This window comes from Geotrypetes seraphini, chromosome 9, assembly GCF_902459505.1.
Source record: "Geotrypetes seraphini chromosome 9, aGeoSer1.1, whole genome shotgun sequence".
Lineage (NCBI taxonomy): Eukaryota > Metazoa > Chordata > Amphibia > Gymnophiona > Dermophiidae > Geotrypetes > Geotrypetes seraphini.
The window spans coordinates 163882300-163904444 of record NC_047092.1 but is presented as its reverse complement, the minus strand read 5'-3'; the positions used below and the strand labels follow the sequence as shown (position 1 = coordinate 163904444).

Sequence of the window (22145 nt, the reverse complement as noted above, 5' to 3'; positions counted from 1 at the left end):
AGTGGAATATGAGCCTGAGTCCTAGGATAAGCAGCATGAATTCTGGTTTTCTCCTTGGGATTTTGCCAGGTATTTGTGACCTGGTTTGGCCACTGGTGGAAACAGGACACTAGCCTTGATGGACCTTCACTCTGTCCTAGTATGACAACTCTTATGTTCTTATCTCGATGGTTCACTACATCGCCCATTAGGCTTCTCCAGAAACCTGCTTGCTGGTCTACTAGGACTAGCCATAACATCTGAAGCTATCATACAGGCAGGCATATACTGTTTCATTCATATCTTTGAGGTATGGGAGGGGGGTCAGTGACCACTGGGGAATGGGGAATGTGTGTCTGTGTGGGGGGAGTTCATGCCTTCATCCCTCTGGTCGTCATCTGGTTAGCTTGGACATCTTTTTGGCACTTATTCATTGTTAAAACAGGTCTAGCCCCAAACATGCAAGTTGCGCCCTGGACGTTTTCTAAAATGTTCAATTATTACAGAAAAACATCCACCATCAAAATCTATCTACAAAATGGGTTTCAAAAATAGTGAATTGTAAGGGTTTGGCAAGAAAAACATCTATCTGCCTTTATGCCACTTTTTTTGACATTTTTCTTTTTTAAAAAAAGAGCCTCACGGTATGTATAAAACCTTAACTACTATTTCAAAAGGAATCAAACACAAACATGCAGTAAATATAGATTAGAAACCATGGGACAATAGCTGGGATAAAAGCTCTAGAAAAAAAAAATAGAAAACAGAGTATTTGAATAGCATAGGTTCTATTTAATATAATTTTTCCACTGCACATTATTGATCTGTTTCTTTACATGAAGCATTGTAGCTGCATTTTGATATTGATCAATCTTTAATGCACGCATTAAGAAAAGAGAAACTCTTACCATGGCATTATGTACTGGAAAATGCTATGAGTCAGTTTTCAATACATTTGGAGCCCAGGACTTACAATAGATGAAGCCAAGAAAATTGCGCTGCCAAAAACCTGTGAAATATTTTACACCGTACCATAGAGAAGGTTTCGCTATTAATCGACTCTGAACTTCTTTCTGCTTTGGAGTGGGTTGCTTTTCCTCCCTTCTGAGTCAACTTTAGAAGGGGAGTCAACACATTTTGCTCTTTCCATATTTGCCTTATAAATCAAACACGCCCACCAAAATTTTCTTTAGCTGGATTGCTTGACGAATGGGAGTTAATAGTCCTTAATGCTGGAGGAGCATGATTATGAGCTGAGAAAGATCAAGCGTGTCCTATTTACTGGACATAAGATTGCAAAAAAAAAAAAAAAGATTGCCATCAACATTATCAGACTGCAATGGATACTGCTCGTGAGTCAGCTGTATCACATCACTGACCTCTGTCCGTAATTACCAAGTCTGAGGAATAAAAGATCAAGGCAAGCCCCCAGTCACATTTGGCTAAATGAGGCAATGCAAATTTAACTGAAAGCAATATGAAAAATACACATGGCAGCCGGTAAAGTACATGTTGCATCAAGGCAAACCAAATATTTGCATTTCAATCGCATCCTCGTGTGAAAAAGAACACATTTAATGAGCTGCATAATTAAGGAAATGTGCCATTATCCTTCTGAGCAATAACGTTGGCCCTCTTTTACAAAAGGAACGGTAGCGTTTTTAGCGCCGGCAGCGGCAGTATGAACCCTGACGCTCATAGGAATTCTATGAGCGTCGGAGTTCTTGCCGGCGCTAAAAACGCTAGCGCGGTTTTGTAAAGGAGGAGATTATGTCTGTATGTATTTTGTCTTGACTGTCAGCTCTTCGGATGTGTGTCTCTACGGTGGTGTGTGTGTGCCTGGTAATGCTTTAGAAATGAGCAGTATTCATAAACTAGTAGTGTTTAAGGGGTCCTTTTACTAAGCTGCGTTAGGGCATTAACACGCATAATAGCGTGCGCTACAATGCCGTGCGCGCTAGATGCTAACGCCAGCATTGAGCTGGCGTTAGTTCTAGCCGCGTATCACAGGGTTAGCGCGCTAATCTGCTGCGCATCTTAGTAAAAGGAGCCCTAAGGTGCGCTAGCTGTTTTAGTTCGTCATAATATTTAGCACGCCTTAGTACAAGGACCCCTTAGTTTTCTTATATTTATGTTGCTTATGTATATTGGTTTTAGTATTTCTTATATTTTGTACATTTAAATTTTTATTATTCCATTATGCTTTGCGCTATTTTTGCTGTACTCCAGTTGGAGTTAAGGGCTCCTTTTACAAAGGTGCGCTAGCGTTTTTAGCGCACACACTGGATTAGCATGCGCTAGTCAAAAAACTACCGCCTGCTCAAGAGGAGGCGGTAGCGGCTAGCGCGTGCTATTCCATGCGTTAAGGCCCTAACGCGCCTTCGTAAAAGGAACCCTAATTTTCTTGAGAAGGCTGACCTCCATGTGACAAACACCTTAATGACTACTTATTTTGGCCTAGGTATAAATGAGAACACCGCCACTAACCTTTTGCAATGTAGACTCTCAAAATTTCTGCGCAGAATCGTATTTATTTGTTTATTCTATATACAAATTCCCCCCCAGGAAAATATCTTAAAGAAAGTTCTATACACTATGGTGGCAAGCCTATCAAATTATGCCAAAATACGGGCACCCCAAAGTGCTAAACACAGCACCGACTCTATAATGATCTTAGGGTTTGCCTAAATCCAGGGAGCTCAAAGTCCCTCCTTGAGGGCCACAATCCAGTCGGGTTTTCAGGATTTCCCCAATGAATATGCATTGAAAGCAGTGCATGCACATAGATCTCATGCATATTCATTGGGGAAATCCTGAAAACCCGACTGGATTGCGGCCCTCAAGGAGGGACTTTGAGACCCCTGGCCTAACCTGTTATAGAACACTAGTACAAAGTAGCCTTGGCGCATCAATATCTAGGCGTGACTACTTACATCATGTCAATGGTAGGCAATAGTTACTGTGCTTAAACCCTTAACTTACTCTAAGTGCACCTTGTAGTGTGCATGACTCATAGTATTCTATATGTTATGCTTGTTGCTTGGTGGAATGCCCACAACATGCCTATGCTGCGTACATCTGGTAGTACTATTGTAGTATGGCCCACTTGCATTTGCGTGCTATGCAATATGTGTGCCATGTCTACAGAATAGTGCCTAGCACTTACATGTGTATTTGCCAATTAAAGGCACCGATCTCATGTGTAAGTACTAGTATTCTGTAAACACTGGCATGCAAAGGTGCATTCATTTAGGTGTACCTTATAGAATTGCCCTTATGAGGGGATGCTGAAAAGTTCTCAGCCCAACCAACCCACTTCCTAAATTCTGAGCGTTATTTTGCCACTGCAGCTTTATAGAGTGCTATCTTATTCCATTAAGTGCCAATTTGCAGAACGAAATTCTAGGGTTGCAAGGGAATGTTCTCTCGTGGTTCAAAGGGTTCCTTGGATCGAGATTCTATCATGTTAAGTCTAACAATCAGCTTTCCGTAGCTTGGAAAAACCCTTGCGGGGGTCCCTCAGGATTCCCCACTCTCCCCCACATTATTTAATGTATATCTCTGAGGTTTTATTTGAACAAACTGGGCTCTAGACTGTTTAGTTATGCCGATGACATTATGATCATCATTCCTTGTAATACAGCTATATCTCATATTACCCAAATAATTGATGGAATCATGGATGCAAGAATTTAAATTCAAATTAAATCACGATAAAGCCCAAATTCTTTGTTGCGTCTCCACCTGGAATTTTATATGAACCATCAATTACTATAGACTCAACACTCTATTAGATCAATCCAATGATTAAAATATTGGGAGTTGTTATAGATCAACACTTGACCATGAAAAAGTAAGTAGATGCTGTGATGCAAAAGGGTTATTATATATTATAAATCATATTTTGAGTTTCCGGCCTTTAAACTTTTAGTTCAGTCGTTACTTTTAAGTCTTCTCGACTATTGTAACAGTGTCTATTTGACATGTACCAAGAAAGAGGTGGCTAGGCTTAGACTGATTGAAAATACGGGAGTCAAATTAATTTATGGTCTAAAGAAATATGATCATGTGACTCCTTTCTACCTTGAGTTGCATTGGCTTCCAGTGGAGGCGCGTGTTTTGTTTAAGCTGGGTTGTCTTTGTTACAAAGTTGTGTATGGTATTGCTCCAAACTATTTGACCGATAGATTTTTCATAGCATTCCATAAACATAGGAGAGAATTACATGCATTGTTTAATTTTCCGTCTGCTCAAGGTGGTTAAGAGCAAGAAATCATTGGAACATAAACTAGCATTTCAGGCTGCTTTCTATGACAGGGAATTTAGGCCACTGTTGCGTAGTGCTTGCTCTTACAAGCACTTTAGAACTTTTAAAAAAATATTTAGCCAACTAATTTAAATCATCCTTAGGTTATGTTATTTTTAATCTTTTGTTCACCGCATTGGCGGTTTATAAGTACGATGTTAGGTTATGTGAACCATATCCAGGTCATTCTCTTCTTGGTTGGGCTGAGAAATTTTCAACATCCCTTTTATTTATTTTACAATTCTACAAAATTCTGACTACCTAATTTCTAATTTTTGCGAGGGAAGAATTTCTCCATATTTTAGCCTTGGCTCTGCTCTTCCCCGCCCCAGGCCTGACCCCCCCCCCCAGGTTTGACATTCAATCTCACTCTCCAGAATGCACAATCCACAGTTCTCTCTCCCTGCCCCTTCAACTCAGCTTAAAACCCTCCCTAGCAGTTTCAAGGCACACAAGGCAATTTATCTGCCTTCAATTGATGGTGGATACCTCCCAGCTTTTCTTCCTGCTCCCTTGTTTGCTTGTTTTTTCTCCCCTTGCACTCCTCCCCATCTCCCTATTCCCATTTTCCTTCCTTTCTTCTGTCCCCAGATATACAACTCCCCAGCACACATCCACTATTTCTTCCCCCTCTCCCAAGCATACAACACCAGCTCTCTTTCTCCTCCTATCCCATCTCTTACCCCCAACGTTGATCATAGCAAGAAGAAGAGAGCTGATGTGCAATGAGCTGCATATTTCTGCTCTGCTTTCAAGAGTCCAACTGCTGATTGTTGAGCAGGTGTAGATGGTGTGATTACTTTTCTGCAGGATGTTTGTTAATTTTATGTATGCTTTATTTATGTATTTGGTAAACGTATGCTATGAATATGTATGTGCAATGGGTAATCTGCTTAGATATAAGTAAAATATAAATGAATAAACTGTAAACTTAAACCTTATCTGGCTCCATGGTGTCTGGAATGGTTCAAATATCATATATACAGTATACTCAACTATAAATTGAGAAATTTTCCCCTCCCTCTCAAATTTAAAAAAACAATATCAGGGTTATCTTATTTATGAGGCCCTCACAAGAGCCAAAATCTCTCTCCCTCCAACATCTGGGGTCCAAAACTGTTCCCTCTCCTCCCTCTGGCAGCCTGGGGTTCAACTTGTTAATCCCTGCCACCTTTCCTGTGTACCTGCAAAAGTATTTTCCATAGAGCTGCAACAGTGCAGTGATCCTCCTCAGCTGCCTGCTTCCTGCCCTGGAACTCTTTCTTTCAGCCCGCCTCTTTTAATTCAACTTCCTGTTTGGCAGGACGAATCAGAGAGTGCTCCAGGCAGGAAGCAGGCAGCTGAGGAGAATCGCTGCACTGCCACGGCTCTATGTAGGGTTACCAGATTTTAGTTAAATAAAATCTGGACCCATAGCCCCGCCCCGTTATGCCCCTGCCCCACCCCCTCAACCTCGTCAGGTGGAAGGACATCTGCGCATGCGCGGATATCCTCCCAACGCAATCCCATAGAAGCAGCTTTTCAAAACCCGGACAAAGTGCCAGGTTTTAGAAAGCCATCTGGACATGCCCTCTAAAAAGAGTACATGTCTGGGTAAATCCGGACGTCTGGTAACCCCTAGCTCTATGGAAGCTACTTTTGGAGTTACATGGGAGGAGAGTGTGTGTGTGTGAGTATGTGTATGTGTGTGGGGGGAGGGGGTTGGCAGGTTGCTGGAGGGAGTGAGTAAGGGAACAGTTTTGAACCCCAGAGGTGGAAGGGCGGGAGGGAGTGAGGGAAGGGATAGAGGGGTACTTTCCCAGGTGAGGGCTGGAAGGGGGGCCTCAATCTTTGCATGGGTCACAGGATTTTAGACTATTTTTAAAGTCTAAAACTGCCCTTGATCTATGCAAAGGATCGGCCTATAGTTGAGTATATTCGCTAAGCAGTCAGGCCCAGGACAGTAGAGAAGGATAATAATAATAATAATAACTTTATTTTTCTATACCGCCACAATCTTGCGACTTCTAGGCGGTTTACATTCAAGAGAGCTGGACATTCAGCGAGTTACAATATGCAGATAGTCAGAGGAAATACAGAGTATAGAAATTTTAAGAAAGCGAAAAAAAAAATATACAGTTTGCTAAGAAATTTCCAAGTGGACCTGTTTGGAAACGGTCGCGAATTACAAAAACTACGGCGAAAATTACAAAATATACATTTTGTTAAGAATTTTCAGAGGGGACCTGTTAGGAAAAGGTCACGAATTTCAAAAAATACAGCGAAAATTACAATATACATTTTGTTAAGAAATTTTCAGAGGGGACATATTAGATGAAAGGTCCCGAATTACAAAATACAGTTTGATTGGGATTTCAGAGGGGGCATATTGGGAAAACGAAAAAAGAAAAGAGTGTTCGGTGAAGTTTTTGTTTAGGTTCGATATGCAGCTGTTTTTTTTATTTTCTCCTCTTGCTGTGATCAGAGAGAACCGCCAGCCTTCTGGCCCTTCTGCAAAAAACAATGCCGAAGGAGAATTCTCTACAAATTCTTCCAGATGGAGTAAGCACAGTCTAAAATGAAGGGGGGGAGGGGGAGGGGGAAGAGAACTATGAAATGTTTAAAACTATTTGTGATTTTTTTTTGCTTTCTGTATACTAGAGCTCTTACTACTGTATATTGCACCCGTAGCAAAACCATTCAGGGGGGGGAAAAAAAAATAAACTTTCAAAGTCTACTGCTGGTTATTCTTCACTTACCGAGAAGACAGACTTGGCTTTCCACTTTTACTACAGCTGGTATAAATTCCTGGACCATCATCAAAGAAACTTCCAAGAGCCAGCTTCTGCCTGATTGATTCTCTCTCATTTTTCTGGGCCTATAACACAGAAAACAAGCCTGCAATTTACATTCTTGCCATCGTATGAAATATGAAATGAGCAATCTCCCTTATTCTGTATAATCGAGGTAAAACAAACCCTGTTGGAAGTTGCGTCTGCACAGTGCTTCAGGGTCCACTTACACAAGCAACACGTTTAAAATAAATGAAAAATGAATTGTTACAAATGCGCTTTTTTTTTTTTTTTTTTGTACACATTAAAATTACCTGAAATTGCCCATAGGCTGCTCCTGTATCAACGATTCCATAAAGGTGAATACCAATGCACTATCATTTATGTGGCATAGCTGGATTTAATGTGATTAGCTCCCACTTGACCTCTGAATTTGAACTAGAAATGGATGTACTCTTTGGGATCCTGCCAAGTACTTGTGACCCGATTTGATCACTGTTGATGACAGGATTCCATCCTTGATTGACCATTGATCTAACCCTGACTGGCCCATCTTATTTATTCATTTGTTTATTTATCTAGCCCGTCCTCCACAAGAGCCCAGAAGGGGTTACAATAAAATAAATTTAGGTACTTTAGAACTTCCCTATCTGTCCCGAAGGCTCACAATCTAGCTAAAATACCAGAGTAACAATTATTAAACAGTAAAGATATAGCAAAATTCGTATGTTGGCATATTCTAGTGAGAAAGCTCAAGATGATCATATCTGATGGCCGCAAAGCAGCAAAATACCACATAGTAATGACTGTCAAACCCCCCCCCCCCACACACACACACACTAGGATGCTGCCAAAGACCTGCCTATTCAGTGACATGTGTTGCTTGCAAGTGCTATTCATACTGCTGTTATGCCACAGCCCGATTCCCAGGCACTGGTCAATAATGGCTGAACTGTCCCTCCCCAAAGTCCCCTATTATATATATTTCAGTCACAACCGGAACTGAGACTTCCCCAAGAGTGTACTTCTGGGGGAGGGGGGGGGGAGTCCTGGGCACTCCCAGTAGCTTACCTTTGTAATTTGATGCCATCACTGTCAAATATAAGGCACAAGGAATTGGCTGCTGTCCTTGTGCATGGGGATCCAGAGGTCCGACAGCTCCAGTTGGCCAGCATGGCAAAGGGTTCCAGTCAGTCAGTGCTGTACTGGTGCAGTTGCATGGTCTTCCCCCAGCCCCCAAAGAGGTAGAACTGTCTGCCTTGAGTCCAACTTGAACAGGCCTGCCACCTGACAAGACTGCTGTGCCTCAGCTTGCCCTTCTGTTCCCACTCCCCCATCCTGCCTTTTTTTTTTTTTCTTTCTAAACTGTATTTCCTGTCAGGGAAGAAACCGCATCAGTGTCCAATGGTTTGTCAGACCCTGGGGGAGAAGGGGAGTCTTACCCTGTTGATTGGCCCTGGAGGCCCCAACACAGCCTGACATACAGAAAGAAGAACCGTAGGTTGAGAGGAGGAACTAAGAGCCCTCAACCGCTAATCTTCCTGTGGTTCAGATCTGGGAGGGAATGCCCCAGTGAATAGAGCCAAAAGATGAAGTCTAGGGCTTAGGATGTCTCGCCCAAAAGGTAAAGAAATACTGGAATGTTCCCAGCTATACTGATCAGGCCGTTGGAACAAAAGATTTCTCTACTGCAGGTTGATAATTGCCTCTCTCATCTTTTGCACTGCGTTTTAAACAAAGCTTTAAATAACTACTGCTACTGGACCATAACATCTCCAGCTATGGCACGCCCAATAAATTAGTGAAACCGGTAATCTCTCTATGCATTTTATTTTATTTATAATTTTACATTTAAATATCAAGTATAAACTTGTACAGAAAGCAAAATTTAGGCCGAGAACTTGCTACAAAGAAAATGCAACATTTAACAAAGTACTAAAAGAATATGCTTAAATTTCAACTCAAGTCCTCCATTTATCGGATCCAAAATGTAACAAAAAGTGAGATTTAAATAGGTCATATATATAAAACGACTAACAAGACTAATTTAACTGAACTCAGGAATGTCCCATCATTTTCTCCTTTTATCTAGGGCTTAGCTCTTATCCTTTTCCAGTCATGATAACGACAGGAACGTTGTCAGCTGGAAAGGTTCAAAGAACACGTATTTTTGTGAAGAATAATACACAATACATTTGCATGGATGACGCAAGTAAAACGTCGCCCCTGAGGCTAACGCTCCAGGTTTTAACAGTGTAAATTCTCTACGACGCCTCTGGGCGTTTTATAGTTCTGCAATTTAAGGTTTGAAAGATTACTGAAGTTCCCCCATCTCCCTTTTCAGAGTGCCTCAGTAAAATGCACCTCCACACAAAAAAGGGCTAGACGCAGTAAAGGAATCTTCTCTCTGTGTTTCTATGGGGAAAATTTTTTAGTGCATTTGGAATAAAGGGAAACATTTCCACAGCTGATCTACTTTCTTGCAAATAAAAGCCATCTATACTTCTTTAGTTATATTGTCTGTAAAATATATGTTGTAGTATAAAGCAATTTATAAATGTTAGGTTAGATAACTGCTTTAAACAATATATCAATCACAATATTATAGTTTTAAGAACCTGAAATCACATCACCGACATTACTGAATCAGCCACATTTTCTGCTCTAGTTCACTGCCCGTTGCTTTTTACCTTCACCAGACATGGAGCATCTCTGCTCCCCCCGCCACAATATCTGCTTTTGCAGGACAAAACACTGATTCTTCGCCCCTTCTCTTGACTTTTATCTGTATGGCTTGAAAGGCCTTTCATTGATTTCAGGTTTTAGTGCAGAGATAGGTGACGGCAGTACAATTAAAAACATCAAATATTTAATCTGTTTTCCTAGCATCAAGATATTTTACACATTCACTGTGCGAGCTGACAGTTGAACTGATTAATTTCCCAGCAGACTGAAATTTCAGTGCTCCAATATTGCTCATACTTATGTGAAATAATTGGAAAAGAACTGAGACACATTTTGAAAACCACCTCAATTACTGAACCTCTTTGGTGATTAATATAACATTTTACTTCTGACACTTCTTATTACCCAAGAGCTCAAGGTGTGGTATATTTGATAAACATTAAATCCCAATTAATAGTGAACTCTATAAGAAGCTAAAATAAAGGCAGCCATAAACAGAGCAGCCCAAAACCAAAGAGTAAACCAAACACTCCCATGGAGTAACAATAGAACCCTCCCCCCAAAAAAACACAGGTTGGAATGATCAAACAGGAAATCCAGATCTTTATTGATCAAACATCCAGTCCCACAGATGTGCAGAACCTTGATTGAAGACAGACCTATATAAACTTGTATAGAGATAGACATTATATGAGCCATGTTACAACTAAATAACCTTCCACAGGGGTCATTGTATGTTTTTGATGCAAATCCATTTTGGCAGAAAACCAATGACTTCTTTGGCATCACCCATAGATGGGACCTCTGACTTCCATTACAGGAACAACCATGGAGATTGCGACTGACCTGTTCCGGGGCGACCATCTTCATCTGACTACACTGTAAGTCTATTTTGAAGCTTTTCTGGCTATAAATCTACAATTTTGTTCTAAAAATTCATGGAGAGATTTCTGTCGTGTACTGTTGACGAGATGGCCTCTAAAATTGCAAAAAAAAAGATGTGAATGCACTAAACTGGGAGAGGACAAGATGGCGGAGTCAGCACATTGAGCTGCCTCACAATTTACTTAAGCCATGGTGGGTGAGCTAAGAACCCCAGTGGTTCAGGTACTGGGACAGGGGACTGACCAATTGTCTAATCAGATCGACCATTTAGCGAACTTGCTTGCCAAAAATTCAACGCACCGAATTAGAGCAAAGGATCTCGAATGTGGAGGATGATGCACAGGACACAGGAACAGACCAGAAAGCTTTATAAGCATTAGTGCAGACTCGTACAGATAAATTGGAAGACCTATAGGACAGGTCATGAAGGGGCCAACCTTCACTTTATGGGCATACCTGAGACAGTTCCAGATGTGAATTTGTTGGCAGAGCTGGAGCAGTGGTTGGCAGAGGAGCTCCCCGCAAAAGCATCATTGGGTCCCACACATTGAGAATGTGTGAATTGTGTGGGGCCAAGGGCGAATCGAGATCGAAGGCCTTGTGTTGTGATTGTTAAGTTCGCTAATTGCTTACATAAAGTGAACATACTGCGGCAGTATAAAGACAAATATAATACCTTTAAGTGCGATGGGATTCTGGTTTGCATCAGCCAGGATTATTCAGCAGCGTTAATGGAGAGGCGCAGGGAATTTTAGTTTAGCCAGAGATTCTGGATATGCATTTCAATTAATCTCATTTCTGTATTTGCATAATTCTACTACCTTTGCTCTTAAGACTGCAAGTTCTTTCAGATTTCTGAACAGAAGATGAAGCCCCTAGACATAAACTGGTGATCTGCTGATGACACAAAGTTGTTCAAAGTTGTTAAATCACAAGAGGATTGTGAAAAATTGCAAGAGGACCTTGTGAGACTGGAAGACTAGGCATCAAAATGGCAGATGACGTTTAACGTGAGCAAGTGCAAAGTGATGCGTGTGGGAAAGAGGAATCCGAACTATAGCCATGGGATGCTGGATTCTATGTTAGGAGTCACTGCCCAGGAGAAGGATCTAGGTGTCATTGTTGAGGATGCTTTGAAATCCTCTGCTCAATGTGCGACGGAGGCTAAGAAAGCAAATAGAATGTTAGGAATTATCAGGAAAGGAATGGAAAACAAAGATGAAAATGTCATAATGCCCTTGTATCGCTCTATGGTATGGTTGCAACTTGAATATTGTGTGCAATTCTGGTCAAAAAAGATATAGCGGAATTAGAAAAGGTATAGAGAAGAGTGACAAAAATGATAAAAGGCCTGGGATGACTTCCCTATGAGAGGCTAAAGCGGCTAGGGCTCTTCAGCTTGAAGAAGAGATGGTTCAGGGGTGATACAATAGAGATCTATGAAACACAGAGTGGAGTGGAAAGGGCAGATGTGAATTGCTTGTTCACTCTTTCCAAAAATGCTAGGACTAATGGGCATGTGATAAAGCTACTAAGTAGTAGATTTAAAAGAAACTGAAGAAAATATTTCTTCACAAAACGTGTAATAAACTTTGGAATTCATTGCTGGAGAATGTGGTGAAATCACTTAGCTTAGCAGGGTTTAAAAAAAAAAAAAAAGACTTGAATAATTTCCTAAAAGAGAAGTCCATAGGCCATTATTGAGATGGCCAGGAGAAATCCACTGGTTATTCCTAGGATAAGCAGCATAAAATCTGCTTTACTATTTGGGATCTAGCTAGGTACTTGGGACCTAGGTTGGCCCCTGTTGGAAACAGGATACTGGGCTTGATGGACCTTTGGTCTATTTATTGAGAGCCCAAAACAGTTCTCTGCAGGGAATTGGGGAAGAGCATTGGTACACAGAAAACACCATCAATTAAAGCTGAACTAGAAATATGCTGGATAAACTTATAGAGGTATCCTGTAAAGCACAACTGAGAAACAGAATGGTACCCTGTACGTGTAGAATTTGGAAAAAGCAAATGCCAAAGTTTTGAAATGGCCTGAAGTTACAACAAACAGTTGGAAAAGAAGTTTAAAGGACCCCAAGCCGGAAGAGGTCTGGCCCACAAGGAGTAACTGATTTTTGGCTCAAACAATTGATATCACTCCAACAATACCTGGCAGGATGCAAAGATCAATTGGCCATCCATCCAGAGTTAACATCTCAATAGTAAATAACATTTTCAAACTAACTGAGCTCTGGAATGAGTTACCTCTTTCACTTAGAAGTCTAGGCCCCTTCATTTTATTTCGGAAAGCTCTGAAAACTTTCTTGTTTACTAAACACTTTGGAAACTAAGCCATTGTAGATGACATTCTTCTTCTATATTTACGTACTCTACTTACATTATTGTAAACGGAGTCGAGCACCTTTTTGGTTGAAGACCCGGTCTATAAAATTAAGTTTTAGTTTAGTTTAGGAAAAAACATTCTGTCACAGGGAGATCCAAGCAATGTTCCCAAAAATTTAAAGTCTCCTAACTTGCCTACCTACAATCTATATGCTGTTTACTGCAACGGATGCTGATAAAATATGTGATCAGATTGATTCCAAGAACATCATGGCACTTCAGCAGATGGGCATTAACAAGGGAGAACTGAAACAAAGGCCAATTAATGCTGAATAAAGCCATCATTGCCAGTGCCAACAAAAGCAGAAAACTCAATAAAGTACAGATTAACCATAAGAAAAGTATTTGATAGCATTCTGGATAATAAAGTGACTGGGAATGTACAAAATAAACCCTGGATTAAATGAGTTTGAGGGGGTGCTGAAAAGTTCTCTGCCAGACCAAGAAGAGAATGACATGGATATGGTTCAATCAATGATCTGAAAAAGAGAATGACACGGGAACTCATTTTCCCATCCCCACGAGTTCTTTTCCTGTCCCTGCCCCATTCCTGCAAGCTCCACCCTCATCTGCACAAGCCTCAAGCACTTTAAAATCCTAAGTGTCTGAGGCTCGTGTGGTTAAGGCAGAGCTTATAAGAATGGGGCAGGAGCAGCGACAAAACTCATGGGGATGGGGAGATTGAGTTCCTGTGGGGACAGGGACAAATTTGTCCCCTTGTCATTTTCTAATCTGAAACAATGTCATAACAAATTAAAACTTAACCCTGACAAAACAAATTTCATTCTACTTGAAAATGACAAAACTCCAACGTTAACTAATCTTGTAATAAATTCATTTTCATACCCAATACAACTTACTTTAAAATTGCTTGGAATCACGATTGACAGAAGCTGTAACATGCAACCCCAAATTAACAAAATAATAAAGACATCATTCATGACCATGAGAAATCTGAGAAAAATCCGATCATTCTTCGAAAAGAAGCAATTCCTACTACTGGTACAATCTCTAATCCTTGGGATGCTGGACTACTGCAACATACTATACCTACCATGTCTCGCGACCATGATGAAGCAATTGCAGACGGTGCAGAATACAGCCCTGAGACTTGTCTATTCACTAAAAAAATATGACCCTATCACAGAGGCATACCATGACTCGCATTGGCTTCCAATAGAAGCGAGAGTGAACTTCAAATTCTGCTGCTTACTTTACAAGGCTATCAACGGAGAAAGCCCAACTTACTGGAATAACAGACTAAATCAATCCTCCTCAATCAGACACAGAAGAACCCATTCACTATTCTATTACCCACCATCCGAAAATGTCAAACGAAAAAAAACTTTATGACAACCTAATAGCTTCCAAAGCAGCTAAGTTGGACAAACAACTCACCACTCTGTTATCTTCATCCACAGATTACAAAACCTTCAAGAAAGAAATTAAAACCATACTCTTCAAAAAACACGTTAAACCCATCCATCACAACAATCCTAACCCAACACCCAACACTCTATAAACCCTTAGTACTCTCTAATTTTTCTAGTTACCAAACATTATCTAAAACCCATAATTCTCCCTTAAAATTTTATCTCATCGTTTAATCTATCACTTCAAGTTGAAATGTAATTCTTGTTTTAGTTTGGATGTAATGCGCCTTGAACCACAAGGTAATGGCGGAATAGAAATCACTAATGTAATATAATGTAATAACACAGAATTTCGTTTCTGCAGATTGGCACTTAACGAAATAAGATAACACTCTTTTCAGCTACAGTGGCAAAATAATGCTCAGAATTTAGGAATTTGGTTGGTTGTGCTGAGAACATTTCAGCACCCCCTCGTACATCAAGGCCACCATGAAAATGTGGCAAAAAAACATATTCTATCTGAAATATAAAAAGAGACAGTTCGTCATTCCTACATTGTATTGCATGTAATCCACTGAGTACTCTTAACTTCTTGGGCTTTGGATTTAGTCTTCTAAGATGGTAAGAATCCAGAGGTAACATTATATTCACTCCCTCTTTTACTAAGGTCGATTTAGTATTTGCTAAATGCTAACGCATCCATAGAACATAATAGATGTATTAGCATTTAGCACGTGCTAAATTAGCTAGCGTAAAAGGACCCCTTATTGTTTTTATCTGACTTAAAACTGTATAGTTCTAGTGACCCCCCCAATTCTAATCTAATCTAATACAGCATTTGTATTCCACCAACTCCAACTTGAAGTTCAAAGCGGATCACATCTGAATGTACAGCAAAGGCATACCTTAGGACAGGGGTAGGGAACTCTGGTCCTCGAGAGCCGTATTCCAGTCGGGTCTTCAGGATTTCCCCAATAAATATGCATGAGATCTATTTGCATGCACTGCTTTCAATGCATATTCATTGGGGAAATCCTGAAAACCCGACTGGAATACGGCTCTCGAGGATCGGAGTTCCCGACCCCTGCCTTAGGAATTACAAAAAATAAAAAAATGCGTAAATATAAAATTAATCAAAAATTTTATTAAATAAAAAAGTTTTGAGAGAATGATGAAATAAAGAGTACAGTTTTTAAAGATTTTAGTTCGAAGGATAATGAATTCCCTAATTCAATTGCTTGGGAATGATCCTCTTAAATCATACTCCTTTAACTAAAGGAAAAAAAATAAATTAAGAAAGTCTCTTTAGCGAAATAATTTTCTGTAGTGAAAAATTTCTCAGATGACATCAGGATGACTTTTGGTCTGGGTAAAATATTCTAAGGCAACTTTCCTTAGGGGAAAATTGAGCAAAATGAAAACATCTCTCTGACTGGAAGGCATATTATATAAATATCTAGGAGGAGAAGGTACAGGGTATTAGAGGAGTTAAAATAGATATTGAAAAGTGCATTAACATCATGGAATAAGATACAAGCTATTAATCAGCTTGTAATTCCCATACCTTCACTTAGCTTTGGAACTAAAGACTGAACTCCTGAAGATCTTGAAAAACTTGATGTACGAATAAGAAAACTCCATGTCCACAAGAGGCTCCTTTTACCAAGCCACGTTAGGGCTTTAACGCGCGGAATAGCGCGTGTTAAACCTTAACACCAGCATTGAGCTGGCGTTTGTTCTGGAAGTGTAGCGCGCGGTAATTTCCTGTGTGCGCTAAAAACGCTAGCGCACCTTAGTAAAAGGAGCCCAAGGTCTATGTCTGGTGTAATTGGACACATCTAAATGCAGAAAGGGTGTGCACAATTTTATAATATTCTCTAAGCTACCAGTTCTATGGCGGGTGTACCTGCACATGCCTACAATGCAAAGTGCATCAATGCCAAGTTGTATAATGGAATCTGGATGCCCATATGGCATTATAGAATAGCTTCTCACCTTTGTGGCCATCAGGGCACCTAAAAGGAGATACCACTTACAAAATTGCCCCATTAGTGCCAAAATTCTGCTAAGCCTTTTTCTGCAAATACCTATTACTTACCTTGCATTTGTAGAAAGGAAGGGGGAGGAGCTATACTTTCCTACAGAATAAAACTCCTACCAGGTTCCCTGTTATACAATTGCTCTCATAGGCTTCAAAGTCTACCTTCTGTAGGAGGAAAGTTATAAACATGGGCTATTGTTCAGATGTTATTTTACAGTTAATCCCAGTTATTAGTAACTACGTTTCACTGCATAAAATGGGACCTATGCTAAAACAGCATGAGTTGGTGGTAAAATTACATGGTTTACTGGTAACCCACATTGATAATGCCCCTCCTTAATAACTTCAACACAACCACATATGTAACCCACATGGGGTTAACCCATTTACGATCTTAGAAAGCTTACTATAACTTCAATTGACTGTATCTGTAATTCTTTGCAAGCCGCAAAGAATCCTGGTCGATATTTGAGGGATATAAGAAATGGAATGGCATGGTATATGTAAGAGGTACAGAAGTAAAACTCAGAATTCATCTCTTTCGTTAAACTTGCACGAGCATTCCAATAAGCAGAAGGAATAATAGAATTTGCTAAACAAGAGAAAAACTTTTTTTTTTAAAGTAGATCTGCAAACATGGGAAAATAAGTGCAATTGCCCAAATATAGTGGGAAATCCAAAATGTTATTTCAGAAATTTGACAATGGAGTACTGAACTGAAATCAAAGGATATGAGACTGAAATAATCTGAGCCCAGGACAATGAATTACAGACAAGGTGATTTATAGAAAGCCTAAAAAAAAAAAATCCCTAAAAAAAAAAACACAACCCCTGTGAAAGTAGGGTTTACAATCTAATTTTGCCCCCAAGGCACTGGAAGGTTATGTGATTTGTCCAAGTTCATAAAGAGTAGCAGCGGGACTTGAACCTGACTTTTACTCTAACCTCTGTGAGGTGAGGAGTGGCCTAGTGGTAGAGCTGTTGACTCAGCACCATGAGGTTATGGGATCGATCCCAACACTCCTCCCTATGACCCTGGGCAAGCCACTTAGGGGTCCTTTTACTAAGGCGGGCTAACCGATTTAGCACATGCTAAATGCTAACGCATCCATAGAATATAATGGGCACTTCAATCATACCCCCCCCTCAGCTGTTTCTTTTCAAAGCTGAAGAGCCCTCTACCCTTTTTAGTCTTTCCTCATACGAGAGGAGTCACATCCCCTTTAACATCTTGGTTGCTCTTCTTTGAACCTTTTCTAGTGCCGCTATATCTTTCCTGATATAAGGAGGCCAGAACTGAACGCAATACTCCAGGTGAGATCGCACTATGGAGCGATACGGAGGCATTATAACATTCTTAATCTCGTTAACCATCCCTTTTTAAAAACAATTCCTAGCATCTTGTTTGCTTTTTTTTTTTGGCCGCCTCCTATTTTTTTTAAATTTACATTTTATTATAAGTTCTTTAGGTGTGTTGGTAGGTGAAACAATACAATATGACCATTTTCTCTTGAGCTCTGATCAGTTCAAGTCCAGCAATGTGCAAAGTGTTTATGTGATTTACAGTTTTTGTTCCACAAGGTTTCTACGTTGATTGGGTCGGAGGCATTCCCAGAAATCAATAAGAACATAAGCAGTGCCACCGCTGGGTCAGACCACAGGTCCATCCCGCCCAGCAGTCCGCTCCCGCGGCGGCCCAACAGGTCACGACCTGTCTGAATCACCCCTTGGTTTCAGTACCCTACGATCCCTTTGTCCCTCAGGAATCCGTCCAATCCCTGTTTGAATCCCTGTACTGTATTCTGCCTGCCTGAATGTTATAGAATATCTGCATTTGCGCATCTCTGACTGCCATCCGTTACTATGAGCATTTATACCAGCTTTTGGCAGGCTTTAAGCGCTCACACCCAAAGTTAGGTACGAGAAATGCGCAAAGCTAGCATTCTGTAAAGGGTATGGTTCATAACGGTGCTTAATGTGGATCATAGCAGTGCCTTTCTTTGGGTACTATTTACTGAATCTGGCCCTATGTTAATTTGCTGAGTTCTGTTTAATTCAGAGGGAGACAATAATTTAACAAGAATACTGTATTTGATGTCACAGCATGAAAACACTGATTAGGGGCTCCTTTTACTAAGCTGTGAAAGCGTTTTTAGCGCATACGGAATTTTAGCTCGCGCCAAACCCGTGCTACGCGGCTAGAACTAATGCCAGCTCAGTGCTGGCGTTAGCGTCTAGTGCATGCTAAAACCTCTAGCACACGCAGGAAATTACCGCGTGCTACGCTTCTAGAACTAACGCCAGCTCAATGCTGGCGTTAAGATCTAGAGCGCGGGGCAATGTAGCGCGCGCTATTCTGTGCGTTAAAGCCCCTAGAGCACCTTCGTAAAAGGAGCCCTAAGTTTCACTCGGCAGTTGACAGACCCTGGACACCAGGTTGCAAGATTCAGAGGAATGAGTCTGCCTGCAGTGGCAAAAGTGCCAGAATTCTTCAAAATACCGACCTTATATTATTTATGTATTTATTAATAATTTTAAAATGTATCTACCACATCAATACTATGCAGCAGGGCTGTGGAGTCAGTAGATAAATGTTCCAACTCCGACTCCTCAGTTTTTTGTACTTCAGACTCCGACTCCGACTCCAGGTACCCGAAATTTCCTCCGACTCCGACTCCACAGCACTGGTTAATTTTCAGATCGTTAAAATGGAATGTCAAGTTGAGAGAAATGAGCATTTTCGACACCACCTTCTTTTTGCTTTTAATCAAGGTTCTAAGGCCGCAGAAGCTGCTCGCAACATTTGTGCTGTGTATATAGTGGGTGCTATAGCTGAAAGAATCGCTCGTGATTGGTATGCCAAGTTCAAAAATGGAGTCGGTAGATAAATGTTCCGACTCCGACTCCTCAGTTTTTTGTACTTCTGACTCCGACTCCAGGTACCTGAGATTTCCTCCGACTCCGACTCCATAGCCCTGCTATGCAGTTCACAAAATTACATGCATACATATTAAAAATACTACAGCATGTTTCGACAGACCAAACACAATAAAACATTAACAGTATCATTATTAAAACCTTTTTTTGAAATTCATCCAACAAGATGGAAAGACAAAATGCCATAAAAACATTTACAGGACGGCAAGGCTTCCGCAGCAAACAGCATTAGCACATGAAAGCATCAACAAATAATTGTGTCTGCAACATTTTCTTAAAATTCAGTCTCCCATTACAAAACCGTGAAATTGTGCCTTGTACAGCCTGCCTCATAGAGTATGATGATGGTCTTTTAAGTCTCTTTAGATAACATTATAGGCTTCATATTAAAAAAAAAAAAAAATCTATGATCTTATGCAATTTCTGGCAGATTCATTCTCATGTAGGTTTTGTACCCTCTGGGGACAGCAGCCTTTAATTATCACAAAATTACTATATTTAAAGTATAATAAAATAACCAGTGAAGTTTATTTTAAGAAAGACAAACAACCACATACATGCCCAGCCCAGTCTTTAAAATTCTGCAGAGACAGCACAGCTGTCTAGGTTTTAAACCTGTACTAGTTAAAACCTGTACTAGGTTTTAACTGTGCAGTGCAGCGTTTCTCAGCTGTGTCATCTTAAAGAAGCCTGTAAGATATTCAGGTTATGCACATGTCATTAAACAGATAAATGTAAGGAATAAAAAAAAAGGTCTGAAAAGTTTAGTACGTTTGAAAGCTTCAGAGAACGGACAGGACTACGGTTTGAAAGAGAAGGCCTACATAAAATATTTTAATAAAAGGCTAAAATGACTTTCCTGGAGCAAAACCTTAATCTGTTATTTGTTTGTATCGTCTTTCTAGACGTGCTGTAACATGGGGTGTGATGAATGGCATTTGGCAAATCTTTCAACTTGGTTTAAAAAAAATTTTTTTTTTCCTTCCTAGAAAAACACTGCAATTGTGAGCAGTGAAAATAGTTCCTTTTGTTTCTTACCTTTTTATAATTCGCCACCACGTCCAATGTGGATTCTTGCTTGATGTCATCATCCATTTCATCACTGCCCAAACACATTCTTTTAACTCTTTAAATTCCCACCGAATGAATACGAATTACAACAACCCCAATTCACCAGTTAAAGCTTCTAGCAAGGTTTCTTTTAGTGTGGGGGGTTTTCCCCCCCATTGTTTAAGTGAAACAAAGTATCAGATGGAAGATCAAACTCTGCTACTGCCAATCCCTCTTCTGTTGACGCTCAGGAGCACTCTGCACTGTTTATTACCATCTCTGTCTCACTTTGGCCTGAGAACAGCTACCACTCTATGCAATTATAAACTGACTCCTTCCTGACACTTGGGCCTGTCGAAATTCTGCTCTTCCTACCATCAGCTATCACCTTCCTCCGAATAATTCCATCAGAACCCTGGCCAAAGCCTGCTCCTTTTCCCTAATAAAGTAAAATACTGCCTTCACCAGCTGATTATAGTCTTTCACAGAAGGGAAGCAGTTATCTTTCGCTGAACAACTGGAAATGCAGGATAAAAATAGACAGATGTCTGCCTTAGCAGACTTACAGAACAGCCTAGACGTGAAAATTAAAACAATGTGTCCTAAAAAGAGCAAAGGATTCATATGTTAAAGTCATTTAAAGTATTCAAGCTTCTTCCTTCTACCCACCTTCCTATTACACAGAAACTCTACGTGCGTGTTTATACTTAGGATGTTTGACTGTGGTTTAAATGTGTGCTTAGATGTAGGATTGATTGATTATGTATTGAAAACCATCTCAGAAAATGCTAGCTCTGTATTGTAACACCTTTACAGGAGCTCATGTAAACCGCTCTGAACTGACTCCCCAGTCATAAGTAGTGGTATGGAAGTTTTCAATAAACATGAACATATAATAGCTTTGTGTACTGTAATTTAAACATAGAAACAGAGTATGACGGCAGAAAAGGGCCGTCGACCCAACAAGTCTGCCCACTCGAATAACCCACCCCCCTAAACACTTCCTCGAAGTGAACCCACATGTTTATCCCATTTATTCTTAAAATCGAGCACGTTGTTGGCCTCTACTACTTGAAGTGGAAGATCATTCCATTAATCAACCACCCTTTCAGTGAAGAAATACTTCCTAGTGTCACCATGATATCTGCCACCCCTGATTTTTAGCGGATGCCCTCTTGTCGCCGTAGGTCCTGTAAGGAAAAAGATGTCTTCTTCCACCTCAATGTGGCCAGTAATATATTTGAACGTTTCTATCATGTCTCCCCTCTCTCTGCGTTCCTCGAGAGAGTATAGTCGCAACTTACTAGACATTCTTCATATGGGAGATCCTTGAGTCCTGAGACCATCCTGGTGGCCAATCGCTGAACCGACTCTATTCTCAGCACATCCTTTTGATAATGTGGCCTTCAAAATAGAGCACAGTATTCCAGATGTGGTCTCACCATTGGCCTGTGGCATTACCACTTCGGGCTTTCGGCTGACGAAACTTCTCCGGATGCAACCCAGCATTTGTCTAGCTTTGGATGAAGCTTTCTCCACTTGATTGGCTGCCTTCATATCTTCACTAATGATTACTCCCAGGTCCCGTTCTGTAACAGTTCTAGTTAAGGTCTCACCGTCCAGAGTGTAGGTTCTGCATGGATTTCCGCTACCAAGGTGCATAACTTTACACTTCTTGGCATTAAAACTCAGTTGCCAAATAGTAGACCATTGTTCCAGTAA

The 22145-nt window shown here is 40.5% G+C and overlaps 1 protein-coding gene across 8 annotated transcripts in view; it reads right to left on the bottom strand.

Annotated features, from left to right (window-relative positions):
• The window catches only part of LOC117366801 (schwannomin-interacting protein 1-like), a 793287-nt gene that overhangs the window by 27004 nt on the left and 744138 nt on the right, over positions 1 to 22145 (bottom strand). For 7 of the 8 annotated variants that reach the window (XM_033958698.1, XM_033958700.1, XM_033958703.1 and 4 more), the window contains one exon: positions 7024 to 7142. In XM_033958698.1, the coding sequence (XP_033814589.1) occupies positions 7024 to 7142 (119 nt within the window). Of the gene's footprint in view, positions 1 to 7023; positions 7143 to 20411; positions 20724 to 22145 lie in introns of those variants that run through there. The other variant, XM_033958705.1, reaches the window with a different exon arrangement.